Source organism: Oncorhynchus nerka, linkage group LG28, assembly GCF_034236695.1.
Source record: "Oncorhynchus nerka isolate Pitt River linkage group LG28, Oner_Uvic_2.0, whole genome shotgun sequence".
NCBI classification, from domain to species: domain Eukaryota; kingdom Metazoa; phylum Chordata; class Actinopteri; order Salmoniformes; family Salmonidae; genus Oncorhynchus; species Oncorhynchus nerka.
Genome location: NC_088423.1, coordinates 6,864,444 through 6,887,609, shown reverse-complemented (window position 1 = coordinate 6,887,609; position 23,166 = coordinate 6,864,444). Strand labels below are relative to the sequence as shown.

At 41.0% G+C, this 23,166-nt stretch overlaps 1 protein-coding gene across 1 annotated transcript; it reads right to left on the bottom strand.

Annotated features, from left to right (window-relative positions):
• Positions 1-1,687: 1,687 nt before the first annotated feature.
• LOC115115915 (p53 apoptosis effector related to PMP-22-like) lies at positions 1,688-17,020 on the bottom strand. Its single transcript, XM_029644397.2, has 3 exons — positions 16,595-17,020; positions 4,715-4,855; positions 1,688-3,556 (listed from the first exon to the last, which is right to left on the bottom strand). Exons 1-3 carry the CDS (start codon positions 16,797-16,799, stop codon positions 3,345-3,347), a joined length of 558 nt encoding a protein of 185 aa, XP_029500257.1. The 5' UTR covers positions 16,800-17,020; the 3' UTR covers positions 1,688-3,344.
• Between the last annotated feature and the right edge of the window lie 6,146 nt (positions 17,021-23,166).

Here is a 23,166-nt window from a genome sequence, read left to right as displayed (position 1 = left end):
CCTGTATGCTCTCGTTGGCTGGCCCTCGCTTCATATTCATCGCCAAACCCAGGTCATCTACAAGTCTCTGCTAGGTAAAGCCCCACCTTATCTCAGCTCACTGGTCACCATAGCAGCACCCACTCGTAGCACGCGCTCCAGCAGGTATATCTCACTAGCCACCCCCAAAGCCAATTCCTACTTTGTCCGCCTTTCCTTCCAGTTCTCTGCTGTCACTGACTGGAACGAACTGCAAAAATGACTGAAGCTGGAGACTCATATCTCCCTCACTAACTTTAAGAACCAGCTGTCAAAGCAGCTCACAGATCACTGCACCTGTACATAGCCCATCTGTAAATAGCCCATCCAACTACCTCATCCCCATACTGTATTTATTTATTTATCTTGCTCTTTTGCACCCCAGTATCTCTTACTTGCACATTTATCTTCTGCACATCTATCACTCCAGTGTTTAATTGCTACATTGTAATTACTTCGCCACCATGGCTTGTTTATTGCCTTACCTCCCTTATCTTACCTCATTTGCACACACTGTATATAGACTTTTTCTACTGTGTTATTGACTGTATGTTTGTTTATTCCATGTGTAACTCTGTGTTGTTGTATGTGTCAAACTGCTTTGCTTCATTCTTGGCCAGGTCGCAGTTGCAAATGAGAACTTGTTCTCAACTAGCCTACCTGGTTAAATAAAGGTGAAATTAAAAAACAATAATAATAATTGCATCCTCTCTAGCCACTTTGAACAGCATATAGCCTGTAAGAATGGCCCCAGCAGCGTTGATGACATTATGCAAATGTTTTGGAAAAGTGCATTGGACTTGGTGTGAACAAAATTGCTGTGCATCAAAAGTGGTATCTGTATTTTTTCAGAATTTGGACAAAAAGAGCACAATGCAGTTTGTGAGATAAGGCCTTAAAAATCAAGCCTACTTGATGGTAATAGCGCTCAATGTTGCCCCTCGTGACTGGTTTTGAATGCGTTTCCCGACATCCTCAGGACACGGATAGACATCTAATTTGAAAGTCAGTCTTGAGTGACCTACCTGTGCAAAACGTTTGATTGTGCTATTTTTGTTATAAACACACACACAGGGCCGGTCCTTGCCTTTTTTGGGCCCTGAGTGAGATTTGGTTGGGGGGCCGCACACCTTGCGGGCAAAACATTTTTGTTGCTCCTTTGTTGATGGTGGAGAGAATTGTTTTAAGTATATTAAAAAGTACATTTCTTCCCATTTTGCCATGGGGTGGAGAGAAAGTATTTGAAGGTTTAAAGCAAGTTTTCTGGAATTCTACACATTTTGCCATGGGGTGGAGAGAACATTTAGCAGTTTTATAACAAATTCCATGCAATTCTACACAGTTTGTCATGAATTATGCCATGTTAATGATATCGGAGTGAGACTATAAAAATCAATGGGGGCCACATGGAGGTCAGGGCCCCTGGGCACGTGCCTTGCAAGTTTAGATACTAATCAAAATTGGTAGCTGACATGCTAATTAATTGACTGTCTGACTGACATAAGAGAAAATCTGCTGATGTACAACCACATTTAGAAAATGTTACCTGTGTTGCAATTGTGTGTTCTACTATTGTAACTTAACAGTAAGACTACAACTAAGTTCCCTCACCAACACCTGCACACACACAGCCATGGAGACACACGCAAACACGGTCTGAAGATATAACTTGATGAAAAAACAACTCTTTATTGCATAAAAAGACTGCTGAAAGTTATATATTTAAAAGGACTAAATAAACCCAAAATATTATCACCAGAATATCGATATGACCTTTTACATTCCAACTGAAATATGACTTGAGTTGAGTCCATAGAATGTCCCCTTCAATGTCAACCACAAATTTTGCAATTATGAAAAATGAAGGCACGTCCGAGTATGACATGACACTAGTCTTCTATAGCAGACTCATCACCTGATGCTGTTGAAAGACGCTACATTGTCTTCTCTAAGCATTTATAAGTCAAATGCTGAATGAACTGTATATCTAAAAGTCTGTGTTTGGGTGCTTCATGTTGGTTACCATTATCAGCACATGGAATGGACATTCAATCTGCAGTGCCGAATATCAGAGTTGTAGCGCGGTTGACATTTATAGGTGATTGAATCCACAATCTACAGATTGAATCCAGGCCAAATGTGTATTTCTCCTTTACTTGTTTTAGTTTTCACAACAATACAATCCAGCAATACCCATTCATAGGCAAATCAAGAACAATGTCCAGCAATACCCAATCAAGAACACAGTCCAGCAATACCCATTCATAGCCAATCAAGAGCATTGTCCTTGTTGGAGTAAGAAAACTTCAATGTAAAAAAAGAACAGAAAATCTTAAAACACAGCTGTGTGTTGCATAATACAATGACTAGAAACAGAATTCTTAAACTAATCGAATAAAAGCAAATCAACACTTGCCTCTTTCCTTGCACCATACACAGTATACATTCATGTTTACATTTTCCCTACTGTACTTACAATTCAGTTTAGCCAGTAAATGACCTGAACCATTAAAATTAGGATTAAAGTGAATACATTTTTGAAAAGCGACATCTTAAAACATCCAACAATCCTGCAGTCAAATACATTAGCTTTGTGTGTAGGGCATACGCCCTCTAACTCAGCTGGTTAGAACGCTTGACATTATCCATCAACTCTTGGATGGAGTCCTTACCGTTGATATTAAGTGCACTTCTATGATTTTGCATTCAACTAATTTAAGGATAAGGTTATGGCGGTTTATGCACATTTTTTATGTATAATCTGCAATACTGCTTCCGAGTCACTTCAACTACTCTACACAAACATCAAATGTGGAAAAACATTGAAGGTGATAGAAAAAAGGCCACTGGAATAGCCATACCTGGCAACCTCCCTTGGTAACATGTGGACCACTCAAATCAATATGGGGATCAGTATAGGGTCGGAAATAGGGCACATCTATGGGATCCTTCCAACGGAGAGGGCATTCAGCGTTGTTAGAAATGACAAAAGTGACCTCCAATGATATGTCTAAGTGTCAGTGTCCTCTGTGGTGGCAGAGGTGCTTCTGTTCGCCTGGGGCTGCATCTCAATAGTCTAAAGTGGGCTTCCTTTCCTTCATCTGGCTGATATGAAAGAACCTGAGCAGGTGAAAGTCAATTCTTGGTAGATGACTACTATATTGCTTTCACTGTCCTGTGTTGTTTTCCTCAGTGCAGATGAAGGGAAGGAGATGAAGAGAAGAGAATGAGATGAGAAGGGAAAAAGAAGATAAAGGGAAGGAGATAAGGAGAAGGGAAGTCACTTCAGACTATTGAGATGTAGCTTGGGGGTGTCCGTGGTTCCTCTAAGCTGAGGTATAGATGTATTTGGTCTTGGCGAGGCCCGTGAGCTCATCCTCGTAGCGAGGCAGGCAGCAGAAGAGGATCCCACAGCCGATGCAGAGGATGGTGGCCCCCCAGCCGAAACCGTAGGCCCAGGTGTAGTCGTAGTGGCCCTCGAAGATCAGGTCATTGAACCTGACTGGGTAGATGATGAGGGCGATGAACTGAAGGACCACTGTGGTGAGAAACAGGCAGAACAGAGATTTGTCAGTGGTGGATCATTCAGGAACAGAGAGGGTCATCAGTGATGGATCATTCCAAACAGGGGAGGAGGCTGACTCTGTGGAACAGTGACACATAAGTGTGAGAGTCTACCAAAACTAGCGTGAGGGTGTGTGAACTTAAATCTCTAGGGCTTAGATGTAACAACATGTTAGAGCATGTGTCATTTAGATTAGAAGGTGGATAACTAGATTAGAAGGTGGATAATAAAGTGGATGTACTGTGAGGTAAAGTTGATATTTTACACATTCACTATATGGATGGCGAATCACAAAGTGGGATCAAACAATGGATCACATAGCGATGATTACTACTGTTACTACTTTACATCCACATATACTGGTGATCCAGTCAGAATTACTTCTAAATACTAATACTTATTTACTACACTCTAAACACTGGGAAAACATTCCCATCAGAGGACGGCGGCTTTATAGTCAGACACCTCTATGATTCAGCTATGTCTGAGACAGTGTCAGGGTAATTCTGAGTGGCTGTGTAGTCTCTCTTTCCCTAGGCATAGGCCGGGCTGGGCTATCAGGTTTCACACTAGGGTGGCAGCTGCAGAAGGGGGGGCATAGGGAGGAGGGGGAGTGTTCCTATTATCTCACTATCAGTGCTGTGACTCAGCCAGATGCAGAACATTCTCTCAGCCCTTCCCTGAACCTCAGAGCAGAGTAGGGACACAAACAACTCCCACTCCCTCTCCTCATTGGCAACGGCTAAAATAAGAAGACTAGCTTTAAGACTCACCAACTCCACAGTAGCTATGGTTGCCATGCTACTTGAGCCCCCTCGGAACGTGGAGGAGCATAGGAAGCACTAAAGTATGTGAGTAATTGTAGTTTGAGGTTTGGAGCAATACATTGAGGCAGGCCAAATTAACAAAGGAAAGACAGTTGTTAACATTTCACTACGTCTTCAATAACTAACTTCTCATCCATTAGCTCAGACACTTGAAGTACAAAAACATAAGGGAGCGGTTTCCCTGACACAGATGACGCCTAATATTGGACTAAAAAGCATTTCATGGAGATTGCTTTTTAGTCCAGGAGTAAAATTAATCCGGGAAACCACCCCAAGAAGAACAGAAAGGTGTTGTGTTTCTTACCAGTGATGAAGAGCAGGACCCCAATGACAGGCAGAAGGCTGATGTTGAGGGTGCAGCAGAGAGCGATACAGGAGATGATGAAGGCTATGATAAGGATGATGAGGCCGATGATCATAAGAGCTGCCACAGCCTGGGCCCAAGCTGAAAAGACAACAAGCAATGTTTAGTACAGTGCCTTCAGAAAGTAGTCACACCCCTTTACTTATTTCACATATTGTTGTTTTACAGCCTGAATTTAAATTGGAGATTTTGTGTCACTGGCCTACACACAACACCCCATTTTGGGAGTAAACATGTGCTTAACAAGTCACATAATAAGTTGTTTGGCAATAATAGTGTTTTTGAATGACTACCTCATCTCTGTACTCCACACATACAGATAATTGTAAGGTCCCTCAGTCGAGCAAAGAATTTCAAACACAGATTAAACCACAAAGACATGGGAGATGGGTAAAAATGTAAAAAGCAGACATTGAATATCCCTTGGAGCATGGTGAAGTTATTACTTACATTTTGGATGGTGTATCAATACACCTAGTCACTACAAAGAACAAGGTTTCCTTCCTAACTCAGTTGCCGGAGAGGAAGGAAACCGCTCAGGGATTTTATCGTGAGGCCAATGGTGACTTTTAAACAAGTTCAATGGTTGTGATAAGAGAACTGATGGATCAACAACATTGTAGTTACTCCACAAAATAACCTAAATGACAGAGTGAAAAGAAGGAAGCCTGTACATAATACAAATATTCCAAAACATGTATCCTGTTTGCAATAAGGCACTACAGTAAAACTGTAAAAAAAAAAGATTAAAAAAAAGATTTAAAAAAAAGTGGCAAATAAATTAACTTTATGTCCTGAATACAAAGTGTTATGTTTTGGGGCAAATCCAACAACACTTCACTGAGTACCACTTCATATTCTCAAGCATGGTGGTCGCTGCATCATGTTATGGGTATGCTTGTCATCTGCAAGGACCAGGGAGTGTTTTTAGGATAAAAAGAAATGGAATAGAGTTAAGCACAGGAAAAATCCTAAAGGAAAACCTGGTTCAGTCTGCCTTCCAACATATACTGTGTGACAAATTCACCTTTCAGCAGGACAATAACCTAAAACACAAGGCCAAATATTCACTGGAGTTGCTTACCAAGATGACATTGTATGTTCCCGAGTGGCCTAGATACAATTTTGACTTAAAAATCGTCCTGAAGATACATGGCAAGACTTTAAAAATGTCTGTCTGGCAAAGATCAACAACCAACTTGACAGAACTTGAAGAATATTAAAAAGAATGTGCAAATATTGAACAATCCAGGTAGGCCAGTTGAGAACAAGTTCTCATTTACAATTACAATTTAGCATTAACACTGGAGTGAGACGTGCAGATGATTATGTGCAAGTAGAGATACTGCGGTGCAAAAGAGTTGGGTGGGCTATTTACAGATGGGCGGTGTACAGGTGCAGTGATCGGTAAGCTGCTCTGACAGCTGATGCTTAAAGTTAGCGAGGGAGATATGTCTCCAGCTTCAGTGATTTTTGCAATTCGTTACTGTCATTGGCAGCAGAGAACTGGAAGGCGGCCAAAGGAGGAGTTGGCTTTGGGGATGACCAGTGAAATATACCTCCTGGAGCGCGTGCTACGGGTGGGTGTTGCTATGGTGACCAGTGAGCTGAGATAAGGCGGGGCTTTACCTAGCAAAGACTTATAGATGACCTGGAGCCAGTGGGTTTGGCAAAGAATCGGAAGAGAGGGCCAGTCAACGAGAGCATACAGGTTGCAGTGGTTGGTAGTATATAGGGATTAGGTGACAAAACGGATGGCACTATGATAGACTGCATTCAATTTGCTGAGTAGAGTGTTGGAGGCTATTTTGTAAATGACATCGCCGAAGTCAAGGATCGGTAGGATAGTCAGTTTTATGAGGGCAGCATGAGTGAACGAGGCTGTTGCAAAACAGGAAGCTGAATCTAGATTTAATTTTAGATTTAACATGTTTAACATGAGTCTGGAAGGAGAGTTTACAGTCTAACCAGACACCTAGGTATTTGTAGTTGTCCACATATTCTAAGTCAGAACCGTCCAGGGTAGTGATGCTAGTCGGGCGGGTGGGCAGGGGCAGCGATTGGTTGAAAAGCATGCATTTGCATTCTTAGAGACTTACCCAGAAATCTTATACCAACAGGTGCTTGAACAGCTTCTATCCCCACACAATAAGACTGATAAATAGCTAACAAAATAGCTACACGGACCGAGTTTACCTTGATTCTTTATTGACCTTTTATTTCAGTAGTTGATCGCTCTATGCACACTCACAGGGCAATACACATGCACAGACACTGTCACTACAACACACGCACACACTCACTCACTCCATCACCTGATCACTCACACACATTTATACTGACTACATACCTGCACACCCGCTCACATACCACCATCTGTGAATTGATTGCCCCCCATCTAATTTCAGAGTTTGTTCTGTTAGGTGACCTAAACTGGAATATGCTTAACACCCCGGCAGTCCTACAATCTAAGCTAGATGCCCTCAATCTCACACAAATCATCAAGGAACCCACCAGGTATAACCCTAAATCCGTAAACATGGGCACCCTAATTGACATTATCCTGACCAACTTGCCCTCCAAATACACCTCTGCTGTCTTCAATCAGGATCTCAGCGATCACTGGCTCATTACCTGTATCCGCTATGGGTCCTCGGTCAAACGACCACCCCTCATCACTGTCAAACGCTCCCTAAAACACTTCTACGAGCAGGTCTTTCTAATCGACCAGGCCCGGGTATCCTGGAAGGATATTGACCTCATCCCGTCAGTTGAGGATGCCTGGTCATTCTTTAAAAGTAACTTCCTCACCATCTTAGACAAGCATGCTCCGTTCAAAAAATGCAGAACTAAAAACAGATATAGCCCTTGGTTCACTCCAGACCTGACTGCCCTCGACCAGCACAAAAACATCCTGCGGCGGACTGCAATAGCATCGAACAGTCCCCGCGATATGCAACTGTTCAGGGAAGTCAGGAACCAATACACGCAGTCAGTCAGGAAAGCAAAGGCCAGCTTTTTCAAGCAGAAATTTGCATCCTGTAGCTCCAACTCCAAGAAGTTCTGGGACACTAAAGTCCATGGAGAACAAGAGCACCTCCTTCCAGCTGCCCACTGCACTGAGGCTAGGTAACACGATCACCACCGATAAATCCGTGATAATCGAAAACTTCAACAAGCATTTCTCAACGGCTGGCCATGCCTTCCTCCTTGCTACTCCAACCTCGGCCAACAGCTCCGCCCCCCCCCCCCCGCAGTTACTCGCTCAAGCCTCCCCAGCTTCTCCTTTACCCAAATCAAGATAGCAGATGTTCTGAAAGAGCTACAATACCTGGACTCTGGGCTTGACCCTCTATTTCTGAAACTGTCCACCACCATTGTCGCAAACCCTATTACCAGCCTGTTCAAACTCTCCTTCGTATCATCTGAGATCCCCAAGGATTGGAAAGCTGCCACGGTCATCCCCCTCTTCAAAGGCGGAGACACCCTGGACCCAAACTGTTACAGACCTATATCCATCCTGCCCTGCCTATCTAAGGTCTTTGAAAGCCAAGTCAACAAACAGATCACTGACCATCTTGAATCCCACCGTACCTTTTCCGCTGTGCAATTCGGTTTCCGAGCTGGTCACGGGTGCACCTCAGCCACACTCAAGGTACTAAATGATATCATAACCGCCATCGATAAAAGACAGTACTGTGCAGCCGTCTTCATCGACCTGGCCAAGGCTTTCGACTCTGTCAATCACCATATTCTCATCGGCAGACTCAGTAGCCTCGGTTTTTCTAATGACTGCCTCACCTGGTTCACCAACTACTTCTCTGATAGAGTTCAGTGTTTCAAATCGGAGGGCATGTTTTCCGGTCCTCTGGCAGTCTATGGGGGTACCACAGGGTTCAATTCTTGGGCCGACTCTTTTCTCTGTATATATCAATGATGTTGCTCTTGCTGCGGGCGATTCCCTGATCCACCTCTACGCAGACGACACCATTCTGTATACTTCTGGCCCTTGCTTGGACACTGTGCTATCTAACCTCCAAACGAGCTTCAATGCCACGCAACACTGCTTCCACGGCCTCCAACTGCTCTTAAATGCTAGTTAAACCAAATGCATGCTTTTCAACCGTTCGCTGTCTGCACCCGCACGCCCGACTAGCATCACCACCCTGGATGGTTCCGACCCAGAATATGTGGACATCTATAAGTACCTAGGTGTCTGGCTAGACTGCAAACTCTCCTTCCAGACTCATATCAAACATCTCCCATCCAAAATCAAATCTAGAGTCGGCTTTCTATTTCGCAACAAAGCCTCCTTCACTCACGCCGCAAAACTTACCCTCGTAAAACTGACTATCCTACCGATCCTCGACTTCGGCGATGTCATCTACAAAATAGCTTCCAATACTCTACTCAGCAAACTGGATGCAGTTAATCACAGTGCCATCCGTTTTGTTACTAAAGCACCTTATACCACCCACCACTGCGATCTGTATGCTCTAGTCGGCTGGCCCTCGCTACATGTTCGTCGCCAGACCCACTGGCTCCAGGTCATCTACAAGTCTATGCTAGGTAAAGCTCCGCCTTATCTCAGTTCACTGGTCACGATGGCAACACCCACCCGTAGCACGCGCTCCAGCAGGTGTATCTCACTGATCATCCCTAAAGCCAACACGTAATTTGGCCGCCTTTCCTTCCAGTTCTCTGCTGCCTGCGACTGGAACGAATTGCAAAAATCTCTGAAGTTGGAGACTTTTATCTCCCTCACCAACTTTAAACATCTGCTATCTGAGCAGCTAAACAATCGCTGCAGCTGTACATAGTCTATCGGTTTATAGCCCACCCAATTTACCTACCTCATCCCCATACTGTTTTTATTTATTTACTTTTCTGCTCTTTTGTACACCAGTATCTCTACCTGCACATGTTCATCTGATCATTTATCACTCCAGTGTTAATCTGCTAAAATGTAATTATTCACTCCTATGGCCTATTTATTGCCTACCTCCTCATGCCTTTTGCACACAATGTATATAGATTTTTTTTTTCTACTATGTTATTGACTTGCTTATTGTTTACTCCATGTATAACTCTGTGTTGTTGTCTGTTCACACTGCTATGCTTTATCTTGGCCAGGTCGCAGTTGCAAATGAGAACTTGGTCTCAACTAGCCTACCTGGTTAAATAAAGGTGAAATTACACATTTTTAAAAATAAAACATACAAACTGTGCTGCTATTTATCGTATATTCTGTTGCCTAGTCACCTTACCCCTATACATATCAATCCAGTATCCCTGCACATGTAAATATGGTATTGGAACTAACTTCTTAAATATTTACTGTATATAGTATGCTATTCTTACTTACTTAATTGTGTATTTCATATTTTTTATGATTATTTCTCGTTTTATTTTTTTCATCTAGTAGTACATTGTTATTGATTACTGGTTGGGTTTTGAGTTTGTAAGAAAGGCATTTCACTGTCCTTGTGCATGTAACATTGAAACTTGAACTTGAATAAATGTGATTCTAACATGTATCGACTCAGGGGTGTGAATATTTATGTCAATTAGATATTTCTGTATTTAATTAAAAAAAATAAACTTTCAAGTTCCAAGTTTTATTAGAGTCGTATGTCATGTACATGAAACACATGGTTTACACCGTCTAACGAAATAGTTACTGGCAGGTTCATGCTGGACAAAGCAACAACAATAAGAAATAAGAAAATATAAGAACATGAACAAAAAGTAAATGTCAGTAGAATAGAATAAACTATTTAGCATAAGTATAATAGAGGAAGGCCCAATTTAGTCAAATATTTACACCTGTATTAGGTAAGGAGGTTAGTACATTGTCATGCCGCAACACAAATATTGCAATGAAACCCGTGTATTAGAATAAATGTATGAATGAATCCTGATAGGTTTGCTCCGCATTGCAATGAAGCCTTTGTTCTACAGTATCACAACTGCATCGTATTTCAACACATTACTGGTGGTAGGTTACTGGTTACACATTACTGGTGGTAGGTTACTGACATCTGTTGCATGCAAATGCAGAGCTCACACCTTAAATTATTCACTCTCTGTCTACCATCGGGATTAAATGGCAGGCAGCCTACGCCTGAGCTTCAGGCACTGCAGTCATGCCTTCACTTACCTCTAACAGACAACAGGATCCTAGTCTAACAAGTTTAACTTCGTGTGAACTAAACCATACAGAAGAGTATCATTCAAACATATGTACAGAGAGGTGGCGTGAGAAAGGATAATGTCCCTTGTGTTCAGAAAATGTAGATATTCTCACGCTCAAAATGATGTGCTTCTCAAGTCCATGGTCGAGAACAGTTTTAGTGTATTAGTAGCCGACTGTTACAGTTGTTTGACTGTTGCAAAGGATCTCTTTAAAATGTTAGTGCGAGTACTTCAATCTAATTCAAAAAGTGTGATGTGGACAGCTCACAGGGCCGAGGATAGCTCACAAATACACCTGAGTCTAAATACTCTCCAGAAGGGGAACATCTGTCTTGTGTCTTTCCTAATCAAGTTCAAAATAAACAAACAATGACAAACCAATGTTGTTCATTTGAAAAAGTATGGGTCTGAACTTAAATCGATTGAATCAGTTGAGTCTTCATCTACAGCGATTAAGTACAGATTCTATAATTGAGTTTGGCAGTGTTTTGTTCAGGTGCACGTTTGAGTATTGTCGATGTCATTCATGCACTGTGCATTTTAAATGAGCAAGTTTGTTATGTGACTCCAAGCTAAGAGGTATGCTTGCAGTTTTAGGTCACATTGATTTGGCAACAAAAACTTTACATAGGCTAATAATCACAAAAAGCTTAACCTCATTAAGCAATTCCTATTATTGAGTGATTATCATTATTGAAAGAGATCATGATACCTCACATCTCAAAATAGGGCTACTTAATGTTAGATCCCTTACTTCAAAGGCAATTATAGTCAATGAACTAATCACTGATCATAATCTTGATGTGATTGGCCTGACTGAAACATGGCTTAAGCATGATGAATTTACTGTGTTAAATGAGGCCTCACCTCCTGGCTACACTAGTGACCATATCCCCCGTGCATCCCGCAAAGGCGGAGGTGTTGCTAACATTTACGATAGCAAATTTCAATTTACAAAAAAAAATGACGATTTCGTCTTTTGAGCTTCTAGTCATGAAATCTATGCAGCCTACTCAATAACTTTTTATAGCTACTGTTTACAGGCCTCCTGGGCCATATACAGCGTTCCTCACTGAGTTCCCTCAATTCCTATCGGACCTTGTAGTCATAGCAGATAATATTCTAATCTTTGGTGACTTTAATATTCACATGGAAAAGTCCACAGACCCACTGCAAAAGGCTTTCGGAGCCATCATCGACTCAGTGGGTTTTGTCCAACATGTCTCTGGACCCACTCACTGTCACAGTCATATGCTGGACCTAGTTTTGTCCCATGGAATAAATGTTGTGGATCTTAATGTTTTTCCTCATAATCCTGGACTATCGGACCACTATTTTATTACGTTTGCAATTGCAACAAATAATCTGCTCAGACCCCAACCAAGGAACATCAAAAGTCGTGCTATAAATTCACAGACAACACAAAGATTCCTTGATGTCCTTCCAGATTCCCTCTGTCTACCCAAGGACGCCAGAGGACAAAAATCAGTTAACCACCTAACTGAGGAACTCAATTTAACCTTGCGCAATACCCTAGATGCAGTTGCACCCCTAAAAACTAAAAACATTTCTCATAAGAAACTAGCTCCCTGGTACACAGAAAATACCCGGGCTCTGAAGCAAGCTTCCAGAAAATTGGAACGGAAATGGCACCACACCAAACTGGAAGTCTTCCGACTAGCTTGGAAAGACAGTACCGTGCAGTACCGAAGAGCCCTTACTGCTGCTCGATCATCCTATTTTTCTAACTTAATTGAGGAAAATAAGAACAATCCGAAATTCCTTTTTGATACTGTCGCAAAGCTAACTAAAAAGCAGCATTCCCCAAGAGAGGATGACTTTCATTTTAGCAGTGATAAATTCATAAACTTCTTTGAGGAAAAGATTATGATTATTAGAAAGCAAATTACGGACTCCTCTTTAAATCTGCGTATTCCTTCAAAGCTCAGTTGTCCTGAGTCTGCACAACTCTCCCAGGACCTAGGATCAAGAGAGACGCTCAAGTGTTTTAGTACTATATCTCTTGACACAATGATGAAAATAATCATGGCCTCTAAACCTTCAAGCTGCATACTGGACCCTATTCCAACTAAACTACTGAAAGAGCTGCTTCCTGTGCTTGGCCCTCCTATATTGAACATAATAAACGGCTCTCTATCCACCGGATGTGTACCAAACTCACTAAAAGTGGCAGTAATAAAGCCTCTCTTGAAAAAGCCAAACCTTGACCCAGAAAATATAAAAAAACTATCGGCCTATATCGAATCTTCCATTCCTGTCAAAAATGTTAGAAAAGGCTGTTGCGCAGCAACTTACTGCCTTCCTGAAGACAAACAATGTATACGAAATGCTTCAGTCTGGTTTTAGACCCCATCATAGCACTGAGACAGCACTTGTGAAGGTGGTAAACGACATTTTAATGGCATCGGACCGAGGCTCTGCATCTGTCCTCGTGCTCCTAGACCTTAGCGCTGCATTTGATACCATCGATCACCACATTCTTTTGGAGAGATTGGAAACCCAAATTGGTCTACACGGACAAGTTCTGGAGTGGTTTAATTCTTATCTGTCGGAAAGATATCAGTTTGTCTCTGTGAATGGTTTGTCCTCTGACAAATCAACTGTAAATTTCGGTGTTCCTCAAGGTTCCGTTTTAGGACCACTTTTGTTTTCACTATATATTTTACCTCTTGGGGATGTTATTCGAAAACATAATGTTAACTTTCACTGCTATGCGGATGACACACAGCTGTACATTTCAATGAAACATGGTGAAGCCCCAAAATTGCCCTTGCTAGAAGCATGTGTTTCAGACATAAGGAAGTGGATGGCTGCAAACTTTCTACTTTTAAACTCGGACAAAACAGAGATGCTTGTTCTAGGTCCCAAGAAACAAAGAGATCTTCTGTTGAATCTGACAATTAATCTTAATGGTTGTACAGTCGTCTCAAATAAAACTGTGAAGGACCTCGGCGTTACTCTGGACCCTGATCTCTCTTTTGAAGAACATATCAAGACTATTTCAAGGACAGCTTTTTTCCATCTACGTAACATTGCAAAAATCAGAAACTTTCTGTCCAAAAATGATGCAAAAAAATTAATCCATGCTTTTGTCACTTCTACGTTAGACTACAGCAATGCTCTACTTTCCGGCTACCCGGATAAAACACTAAATAAACTTCAGTTGGTGCTAAATACGGCTGCTAGAATCCTGACTAGAACCCAAAAATGTGATCATATTACTCCAGTGCTAGCCTCTCTACACTGGCTTCCTGTCAAAGCAAGGGCTGATTTCAAGGTTTTACTGCTAACCTACAAAGCATGGGCTTGCTCCTACCTATCTCTCTGATTTGGTCCTGCCGTACATACCTACACGTACGCTACGGTCACAAGACGCAGGCCTCCTAATTGTCCCTAGAATTTCTAAGCAAACAGCTGGAGGCAGGGCTTTCTCCTATAGAGCTCCATTTTTATGGAACGGTCTGCCTACCCATGTCAGAGACGCAAACTCGGTCTCAACCTTTAAGTCTTTACTGAAGACTCATCTCTTCAGTGGGTCATATGATTGAGTGTAGTCTGGCCCAGGAGTGGGAAGGTGAACGGAAAGGCTCTGGAGCAACGAACCGCCCTTGCTGTCTCTGCCTGGCCGGTTCCCCTCTTTCCACTGGGATTCTCTGCCTCTAACCCTATTACAGGGGTTGAGTCACTGGCTTACTGGGGCTCTCTCATGCCGTCCCTGGAAGGGGTGCGTCACCTGAGTGGGTTGATTCACTGTTGTGGTCATCCTGTCTGGGTTGGCGCCCCCCCTTGGGTTGTGCCATGGCGGAGATCTTTGTGGGCTATACTCAGCCTTGGCTCAGGATGGTAAGTTGGTGGTTGAAGATATCCCTCTAGTGGTGTGGGGGCTGTGCTTTGGCAAAGTGGGTGGGGTTATATCCTTCCTGTTTGGCCCTGTCCGGGGGTGTCCTCGGATGGGGTCACAGTGTCTCCTGACCCCTCCTGTCTCAGCCTCCATTATTTATGCTGCAGTAGTTTATGTGTCGGGGGGCTAGGGTCAGTTTGTTATATCTGGAGTACTTCTCCTGTCCTATTCGGTGTCCTGTGTGAATCTAAGTGTGCGTTCTCTAATTCTCTCCTTCTCTCTTTCTTTCTCTCGCTCGGAGGACCTGAGCCCTAGGACCATGCCCCAGGACTACCTGACATGATGACTCCTTGCTGTCCCCAGTCCACCTGGCCGTGCTGCTGCTCCAGTTTCAACTGTTCTGCCTTATTATTATTCGACCATGCTGGTCATTTATGAACATTTTAACATCTTGGCCATGTTCTGTTATAATCTCCACCCGGCACAGCCAGAAGAGGACTGGCCACCCCACATATGCTCTCTCTAATTCTCTCTTTCTTTCTCTCTCTCGGAGGACCTGAGCCCTAGGACCATGCCCCAGGACTACCTGACATGATGACTCCTTGCTGTCCCCAGTCCACCTGGCCGTGCTGCTGCTCCAGTTTCAACTGTTCTGCCTTATTATTATTCGACCATGCTGGTCATTTATGAACATTTGAACATCTTGGCCATGTTCTGTTATAATCTGCACCAGGCACAGCCAGAAGAGGACTGGCCACCCCACATAGCCTGGTTCCTCTCTAGGTTTCTTCCTAGGTTTTGGCCTTTCTAGGGAGTTTTTCCTAGCCACCGTGCTTCTACACCTGCATTGCTTGCTGTTTGGGGTTTTAGGCTGGGTTTCTGTACAGCACTTTGAGATATCAGCTGATGTACGAAGGGCTATATAAATAAATTTGATTTGAAATTTGATTTGATTAATAAATTAGTCTGATAATATTAAAACAATGTAGATACAATAGTAATTACTGTGTTATTACACAATATACAGAGAAAATGTCAAATGTTCACACGGGTTTGATTGTGAAGACAAACAACTCCCATATCATCCATGCAACATGACACCACTAATTCCAGAGAATCCCTCCATGCCATCTTCCCACCCAGGAAGGGACAGTAAGTGGCCCTTGGAATGGACAACATCCGGCTGAGGTTGATTAATCACAACAAAGTTATGTTCCAGTGGTAATATGTCAATACTAGTTCATCTTGATGGCACCAGTCAGATAGCGACATTACAGCCAACTGCACTCACCGAAACATTGTTAACCTTGGACCAGCAGCACTGACTCCAAATACACTGCATAATAAAAAGGAATATATCATTCTCCTTGATTTGTATTTGACTAGTTTGTATTTGACTGTTCCAAAAACTTCATAAATAACAAGGTTGCCAACAAACACATACAAAGTTGTGGGGGAGTGGGTTATTTAATTACGTTTTTCGGCAGCTAGTTAGCTTGGTGAACTGATCATGCTACTTTGTATGTGTTGTTTGTTGGCAAACCTTGTACTTTGGAACCGATTCCTGTTGGAACGTTCCACAAATTACACTCACCCCAGATCAGCCTTACTGTGAGCAGTCTCCAAATCAAATTCTGAATACATACACACTATAGTACAGTAGGCTATATTGTCAAATAATTAATATGGTGTTATTTTCCTTGTCAATATGATTAGGGCTGTTAAGTGAATGTTTATAGATGGTTTTACAACATGATACTTACAGAATTCCATGAGAGATTTGCATTCCCAGTTGTCATTCCGACCTCGGCATTGACTCCACATACTTGCGTAGTGGGACTTTGCGTCCTTGTCCTCAACCCACCCCGAAGTAGCAGCAATTGCAATAATGTCAAATATAATCGCAAAAAGCAAAAGAAGTGGTACGATCCACCTGCATCTTGGATAGGCAATTCCACAGCGAAACATATTCGACAAAACAGAACAGACAGTGGTGATAGAAGCGGTGAGGCGTCCAAATACTGTATGGGTTTGTGTAGGCTACACTTTTTTTACTGATCAAATCTAAAAGCCCCACCCTAGTTTGCAACGTAATCCATGCACAGTGGCCTAAACCTGTTTAAATGACTTGGAATGGCATGCAGGCTCATTCTCGTCAGGCTTGGCGAAGGGGCGAGAGTCAACCCAACCAGCATCTCAAGCCCAACCCATTGGCAGTGGCCGCAATACAAACACTTAAAAAACACACCCTAGCCCCTCAGCCCTTAAGTGGACACTTCTGATGACGTATCATAACGTCTGACGATTATACACCGTTTTAAATTAACTATTTGTATTTTATTTACAATTATCAACAAACAAAAAGAATAGTCACATGCAAACAAGCATACATACAAACTATTTACATTGCCAGGAATCCTAAAGAAACAAATCATATTCATTCATAATACAAGTTTTAATTGCCTTTTTGTTTTTCATTTTTGTTAAAGTAGTGCTATATTGTTTAAATTCATTTATAAAGGGAAACAAATAGGTTTTTGAATTAGACCATTTGCATTTCTCAATTTGAAATGTACTTAATATTAATAGCAGTTTAATTAAATATACTACATCTTTGTCAATGTCAGAATTTCTGAAATAAATCATTATATCAAAACTATTAATGTACAACCTGTCCCGTTTTCTTTGTAACAAAGTTCTGTATGTCAATCCCCAAAAAATCAACTATAAATACAGGTTAAAAAAATTGTATCTTTCTCCAAACCACAATTATATTCAATATTCAGCTTGAATCTATGCAAAACATGTTTCACAGGATAAATTATATGTAACATTTAAATTAAACTTCCTTTACCTTGTTACTGACACAATATTTGTTAGGAATTTTCCATGTTTTTCCCCCATTTTATATCACCAGAGACATTTGACCCAAAAAATCTTGCTGAGGGAAATGTAGTATCACAAACAATATTTATAATCTGTTTATTACTACATTTATCTTTGAGGATGTTAATATTGCCAATGAATATATTTTCATTTCAAATGTATGTTACTTACATCAGCCACAGAGGAATTGAAAAGACGTACAACCCCCTTTGGAATCGCATCAAAAGCAATTGCATATTCTTTCAGGGTTATTAGAATTCCCCATATGAGAGTCCATCCATCCTTATTCAGTAACTGACCAACCAAAATAATGTTATTCTCAAACCAGTAACGAAAAAAACATACTTATTTTTAAATCGCATATCTTTGTTGTTCCATAGGAAGTATGTTTATAGGCTAACATCCAAGCTAAAAGTGCCTGCTTATGGAATTTAGCCAATTTTACTGGAATTTTATCGACATCAAAATTCCACCGAAGCAGAAATTCTAAACCACCACCAGAGTCAAATAAATACTTAGGGAAGAGATTCCAAATACTGTTCTGGTTCTTAATATACTTACTGAGAAGATCTTTCCGTAGATAGTGAGGCTTGTTCCTCCAAATAAAATTATACAGAATCTGATCTAAGTCATTTACAATTTTAGGGGATAACGAGACATAAACCGATCTGGATAACTATTCAACTTTGGACAATAAAACCTGACCATATAATGAAATCTCTCTCATCAACCAGCAACCAGAGGTTCAATTTCTCCTTTGTTTTCTCAATAATGGGGTTAAAGTTTAACTCACTCCTTTGTTTTTCATCCTTGCATATAACAATTCCAAGATAAGTAACCTTATCTGTAATTTGGACACCATATACTTCCTGTAAAACACAGTCCTTGAGTGGAAATAAGACTGACTTATTGATATTAATTTTCAAACCTAAAACTAAGGAAAAGTCTTCAATACAGGAAACTGCTTTAGAAACCTCATTCCTGTGTCTCAAAAATATGTGGATATTATCAAGCCAGTTGACATAGTTTAAATTCATTGCTGAAAAAGTGCTGAAAAACCTTAAATTCCCTTTCTTGATACGAAGAGCCATAATTTGAGTAACCAATAAAAAATAAATATTGACTAATTGGGCAGCCCTGTCTAATGCCACGCCCAATATCAAATCTTTGGGATGTCCCGTGAGCTAATTTAACAAAAGCCAGTACAACCACTATATAAAGTTTGGACTGCTTTAAAAAAGTCACCAAACCCCCAAAAACATATTGCTTTGAACATAAACTTATATTCTACAATGTCAAAAGATTTATAAAAATCAACAAACATTAGAAAACTATCATCAAGGATGAGGTCATTCTAGTCAATCATATCTAAGATCAACCTGATGTTATTACTAATGTGTCGGCCATGCATAAAACTAGATTGTTCTTCATCAATTATATGATGTAAACCTTGTTTCAACCTCTTAGCAAATACAAGGGAAAATAACTTTCCATCATTATTAAACAGGCTAATGGGCCTCCAGTTGTCTATATAAAGACAATCCTTATTAGGTTTGGGAATCAAAACAATTACACCTTGCTTTAAGGAAGTCGGTAACTCCCCTTTTTCTATTGATTCTTGGAACATTGCAAGAATGAAAGGAATCAATCGATCACTGAACGTTTTATGGAACTCACTTGTTAAATAATTTCCAGGGGATCTATTGTCTTTAAAGGCTTTTAATACAATATTTTATCTCAATTTCGGAAAACTCATCACAGAAATAATTTGCTATCTTCTCAGCAATGTTTTTTGCATTGTCTAAGAAATAATACATATTGGAAGTTGACTGGGCTGATGTACACAGATTCTGTTAAAACTGGGTAACATGCTGCGAGATTTATTTGGGATTTTCATTGGGAGTATTATTAATCATTAATTTACATACGGAAGTCATTTCACCTGCCCTTTTTTCTAAATTTAAAGAAATATTTTGTATTTCTCTCTCCCTCTTCCATCCATTTGCCTTGATCTTACAAACACTCCCTGGGCCTTTTCCTCGTAGATACAGTCTGACTGCATTTGCAGTAATGATAGCTCAAGTAATTCCTGATTAGTTCGATCAGTTTTTTTTGTATAATGCAATATTCCCTTTATGATGTTATATTCTTTCTCTCTTGACACAAGCAATTTCTTTCCCCATTGAAATAGCCAACACCCTTATATCACATTTCATTAGTTCCCAGTAACTTCCAAACGTATTCATAACGCGCACACACACACGGTTCCAATATTTAGCAATAATTCCTTCTACTTCCTTCTTAAATACTTAATTCTCTAGTAAAGTCTTGTTCAATTTCCAGTAACCTTTAACATTTTTTTGTTGTTGACAAACCAAGCATATTTATCTTTATTGAAATCCCTTTGTGGTCTGTTAAAAATATATGGTTCAATTGAGACTGTATCAACTTTGTCAGCCATATCAGCCAGAAATCAATACCGGATTGTATAGATACATCTTTGGTACTCCATGTAAACATAATCTTAAGTCTCCACATTTATAGAACACCTAACCTTAGACATATACTCATTATCTCACAATCAGAATTGCTATCCTTAGGAGGCCATCTATCTAGATTATCATGTAATACTGCATTAAAATCTCCACCCCACATTACTTTGACTAACGGAAATTTAGACATAATTTTACTTATTTTCCTCTTAATATCTCTAATAAAATAGTTACTTGACTTGTTATTGGTAGCATGAGTATTCACAACAATTAATTGAATGTGGTTGACATCTACCAACAGCATAATCCATCTCCCTGAGGATGTTGTCCTGTAGTTGGCTCAGTGATGGTTCGCTTCCCAGCCTTTTTGGAAGTTGCACCTTGGTTGGTGTATTCATTGTATGGCTAAATCTAGTTTTGTTTTGTTGCAACTGCAGCCTAAAATGTATGAACTTTGTAAGAAAACCCCCAAATTGTTCCTCAGCTAGAAATGTTACGACCTCTCATGCCCCTATCTTGAGCGCCCCTCCTGACGAGTATACACTTGCAGGGCGAGGGAGGAAGGAATCATTTTTAAATGGACCGCACATGGCCGGAAATTCGTCACTCGTTCATCCCGCGATGATTGTGTTTTCAGCCACCGGTAGTTTGTGGGTGTTTTATATGAGCTACAGTCAATTATGATTGCATTTCTACTTACATTAAATATACAATTATTAATATACGCCTACTGTATGATAGCTAGCAAATTAATTAGCTAAATAACGTTAGCCTGCCTAGCTGGAACTAGTGAAGAACGAAAATGTTTTATTTCTACAATTTCCTAAATCTAACCAAACAAAAACATAATTCCTTTTACGAGACTTGTTTGCATTTGTAGCACCATTTCTAACTTATTTACATTCGTCTTAATTTACACTTTTATGTTGACGTTGAGGTTTTAGCTTTGGGCGGACCTTTCTTAGCGGATGTACAATCGTCGCGAATTGAATTATGGTGAGTTTCAGGCTCCGAAGTATGAACATAATAGTACACTCGCAAACTCGACTAAAAACAAGTGCTGAGGGGCTTACGTTGCAAACTTCCCTTGCTTGGCTAATAATTTGGACGGCCCTTAATGGTGACTGTGATTCCCCCAAGGGCATAAGGCGAGGGTAGGTGGACGAGGTTCTGTTTTATTCTGTCTCATATTACGCAGCGCTCTGTAACTCCATTACTGTCACACAGAGGCCATTAAGTGAATATGTCTTCTCACTGGATGGGCTCTGACTGACACCTGGCGGTTCTAGCTTGTATGAACCCCCCAACACATAAATAATCATAACATTTAAAACTATATAAATATATACAAAAATAACTCATAACAAAAAGAAGTAACAAAGACAAATGGAAACAAATTGTAGTATAAAAATACAAATAAGATAATCAAATGAATACCCTATTGCTAACAGAAAACACACAGATAAAACTAAATTGCACACAAATAGAGTAACACACTTATAGAGAAGAGAACCTGATTATTACACTTCAAACAAGAAACACACAAACTAAATTGCACATCTGCCATCTAAACCCTGACCTTTCTTGCCTTCCTTGATGCAAAGTCATTAATTACATCATCCTAAGAAAATCTGCCAAGCAATTGCATGGTTAATACTGATAACAGCAAGGCTACTAAGGCGTTCCTGTGACATGGTGGACCTCCGGTAGGATTTGATGAGCTTCAGCTCTGAAAAGCTCCTCTGCTTCAGCTACGGTCACTGGAAGAGTAAGACAAATTCTGAGAGCAGTCCACAAATTTGGGTACATTTCTGAGAGCTCCCTTTCATTTCAGCACCTCAAGCAGGCTCATGGTCTTTGATGGCAAGTCATGCAAGTTCTTCAGATCCTGTGCAAGCTCTCTGTCTTCCATGTCTGAGTGTTCTTTATAGTGCAGTGTCATACTAAGGGCCTCACATTGTTCTGTCAGCTTTGGAAGGTTGAGAGCACTCTAAACTTCTCTCCCACATTTTCCAATGTGGAGAATCTTTCCTGTAGGGCTGAGGTTGCAGCATCAACAACGACATTGAAAAATGTCACCTCCAGCTTTTTCAGGGCATCACTCAAAGGCTCATCAAATGAATCGAATGAAAAGTGCCGCTTTGTGGACCTCAGCCTTTTTTGTTGTAGAACGGCATCTATATTTATACCCTCGCAAATATCCTTGACTTACATTTGTGCAGTCATAAAGCCTGTTGCCCTCTAGTTGCTGAGACCTCTCTGTCTTTCTGAGAAGACTGACTGCAACATCCACACTGGGAGACTGCATCAGCTTGCTCACATGTTGGATATGGCTCCAGATGTCATACCACACCACTGTACAGATGCTGAAGCGGTATGATCCCACCTCCTCTGACAAGGACTGGGCCTCAATCTTTATCACAGGGTCTTTGATTTGATCCCTCACCTCAATCAGTGCCTCTTTCACCGCTGCTGCCTGATACCTCAGTGGCTCGACACTCTTTAACTTTACTCTCCCACCTATCAGTCCACATCTTCAAAGGGATGTCCATATGTTTTTTCAGGATGGCCCATCACTGTGTGGAGGCTGAGAACTAGGTATACCGTTTGTGTAAGATGCCAAAGTAACGTGTGGCATCGACAGAACTTTTACCAGTATCAGCCACAACCAGGTTCAATGTGTGAGCCCCACATGGCACAAATAGAGGTCTTGGATTCATTTCCAGGAGTCTGGCTTGGACACCTTTGTTTTTGCCTCTCATGTTGGCCCAATTATCATAAGACGGTCCTCTGAATTTTTAGCTCCTCTAATATTTTGAGAATCAGGGATGCCAAATGTTGGCCTGTGGACTCTGCCTCCTAAAACCCCATAAAATGTTCCTTTGTGAGGCTCCTCCTTCAGTGACCATTCTAATCACAACTGACAACTGTTCAGTGTGGCTGACTTCTGAGGTGCA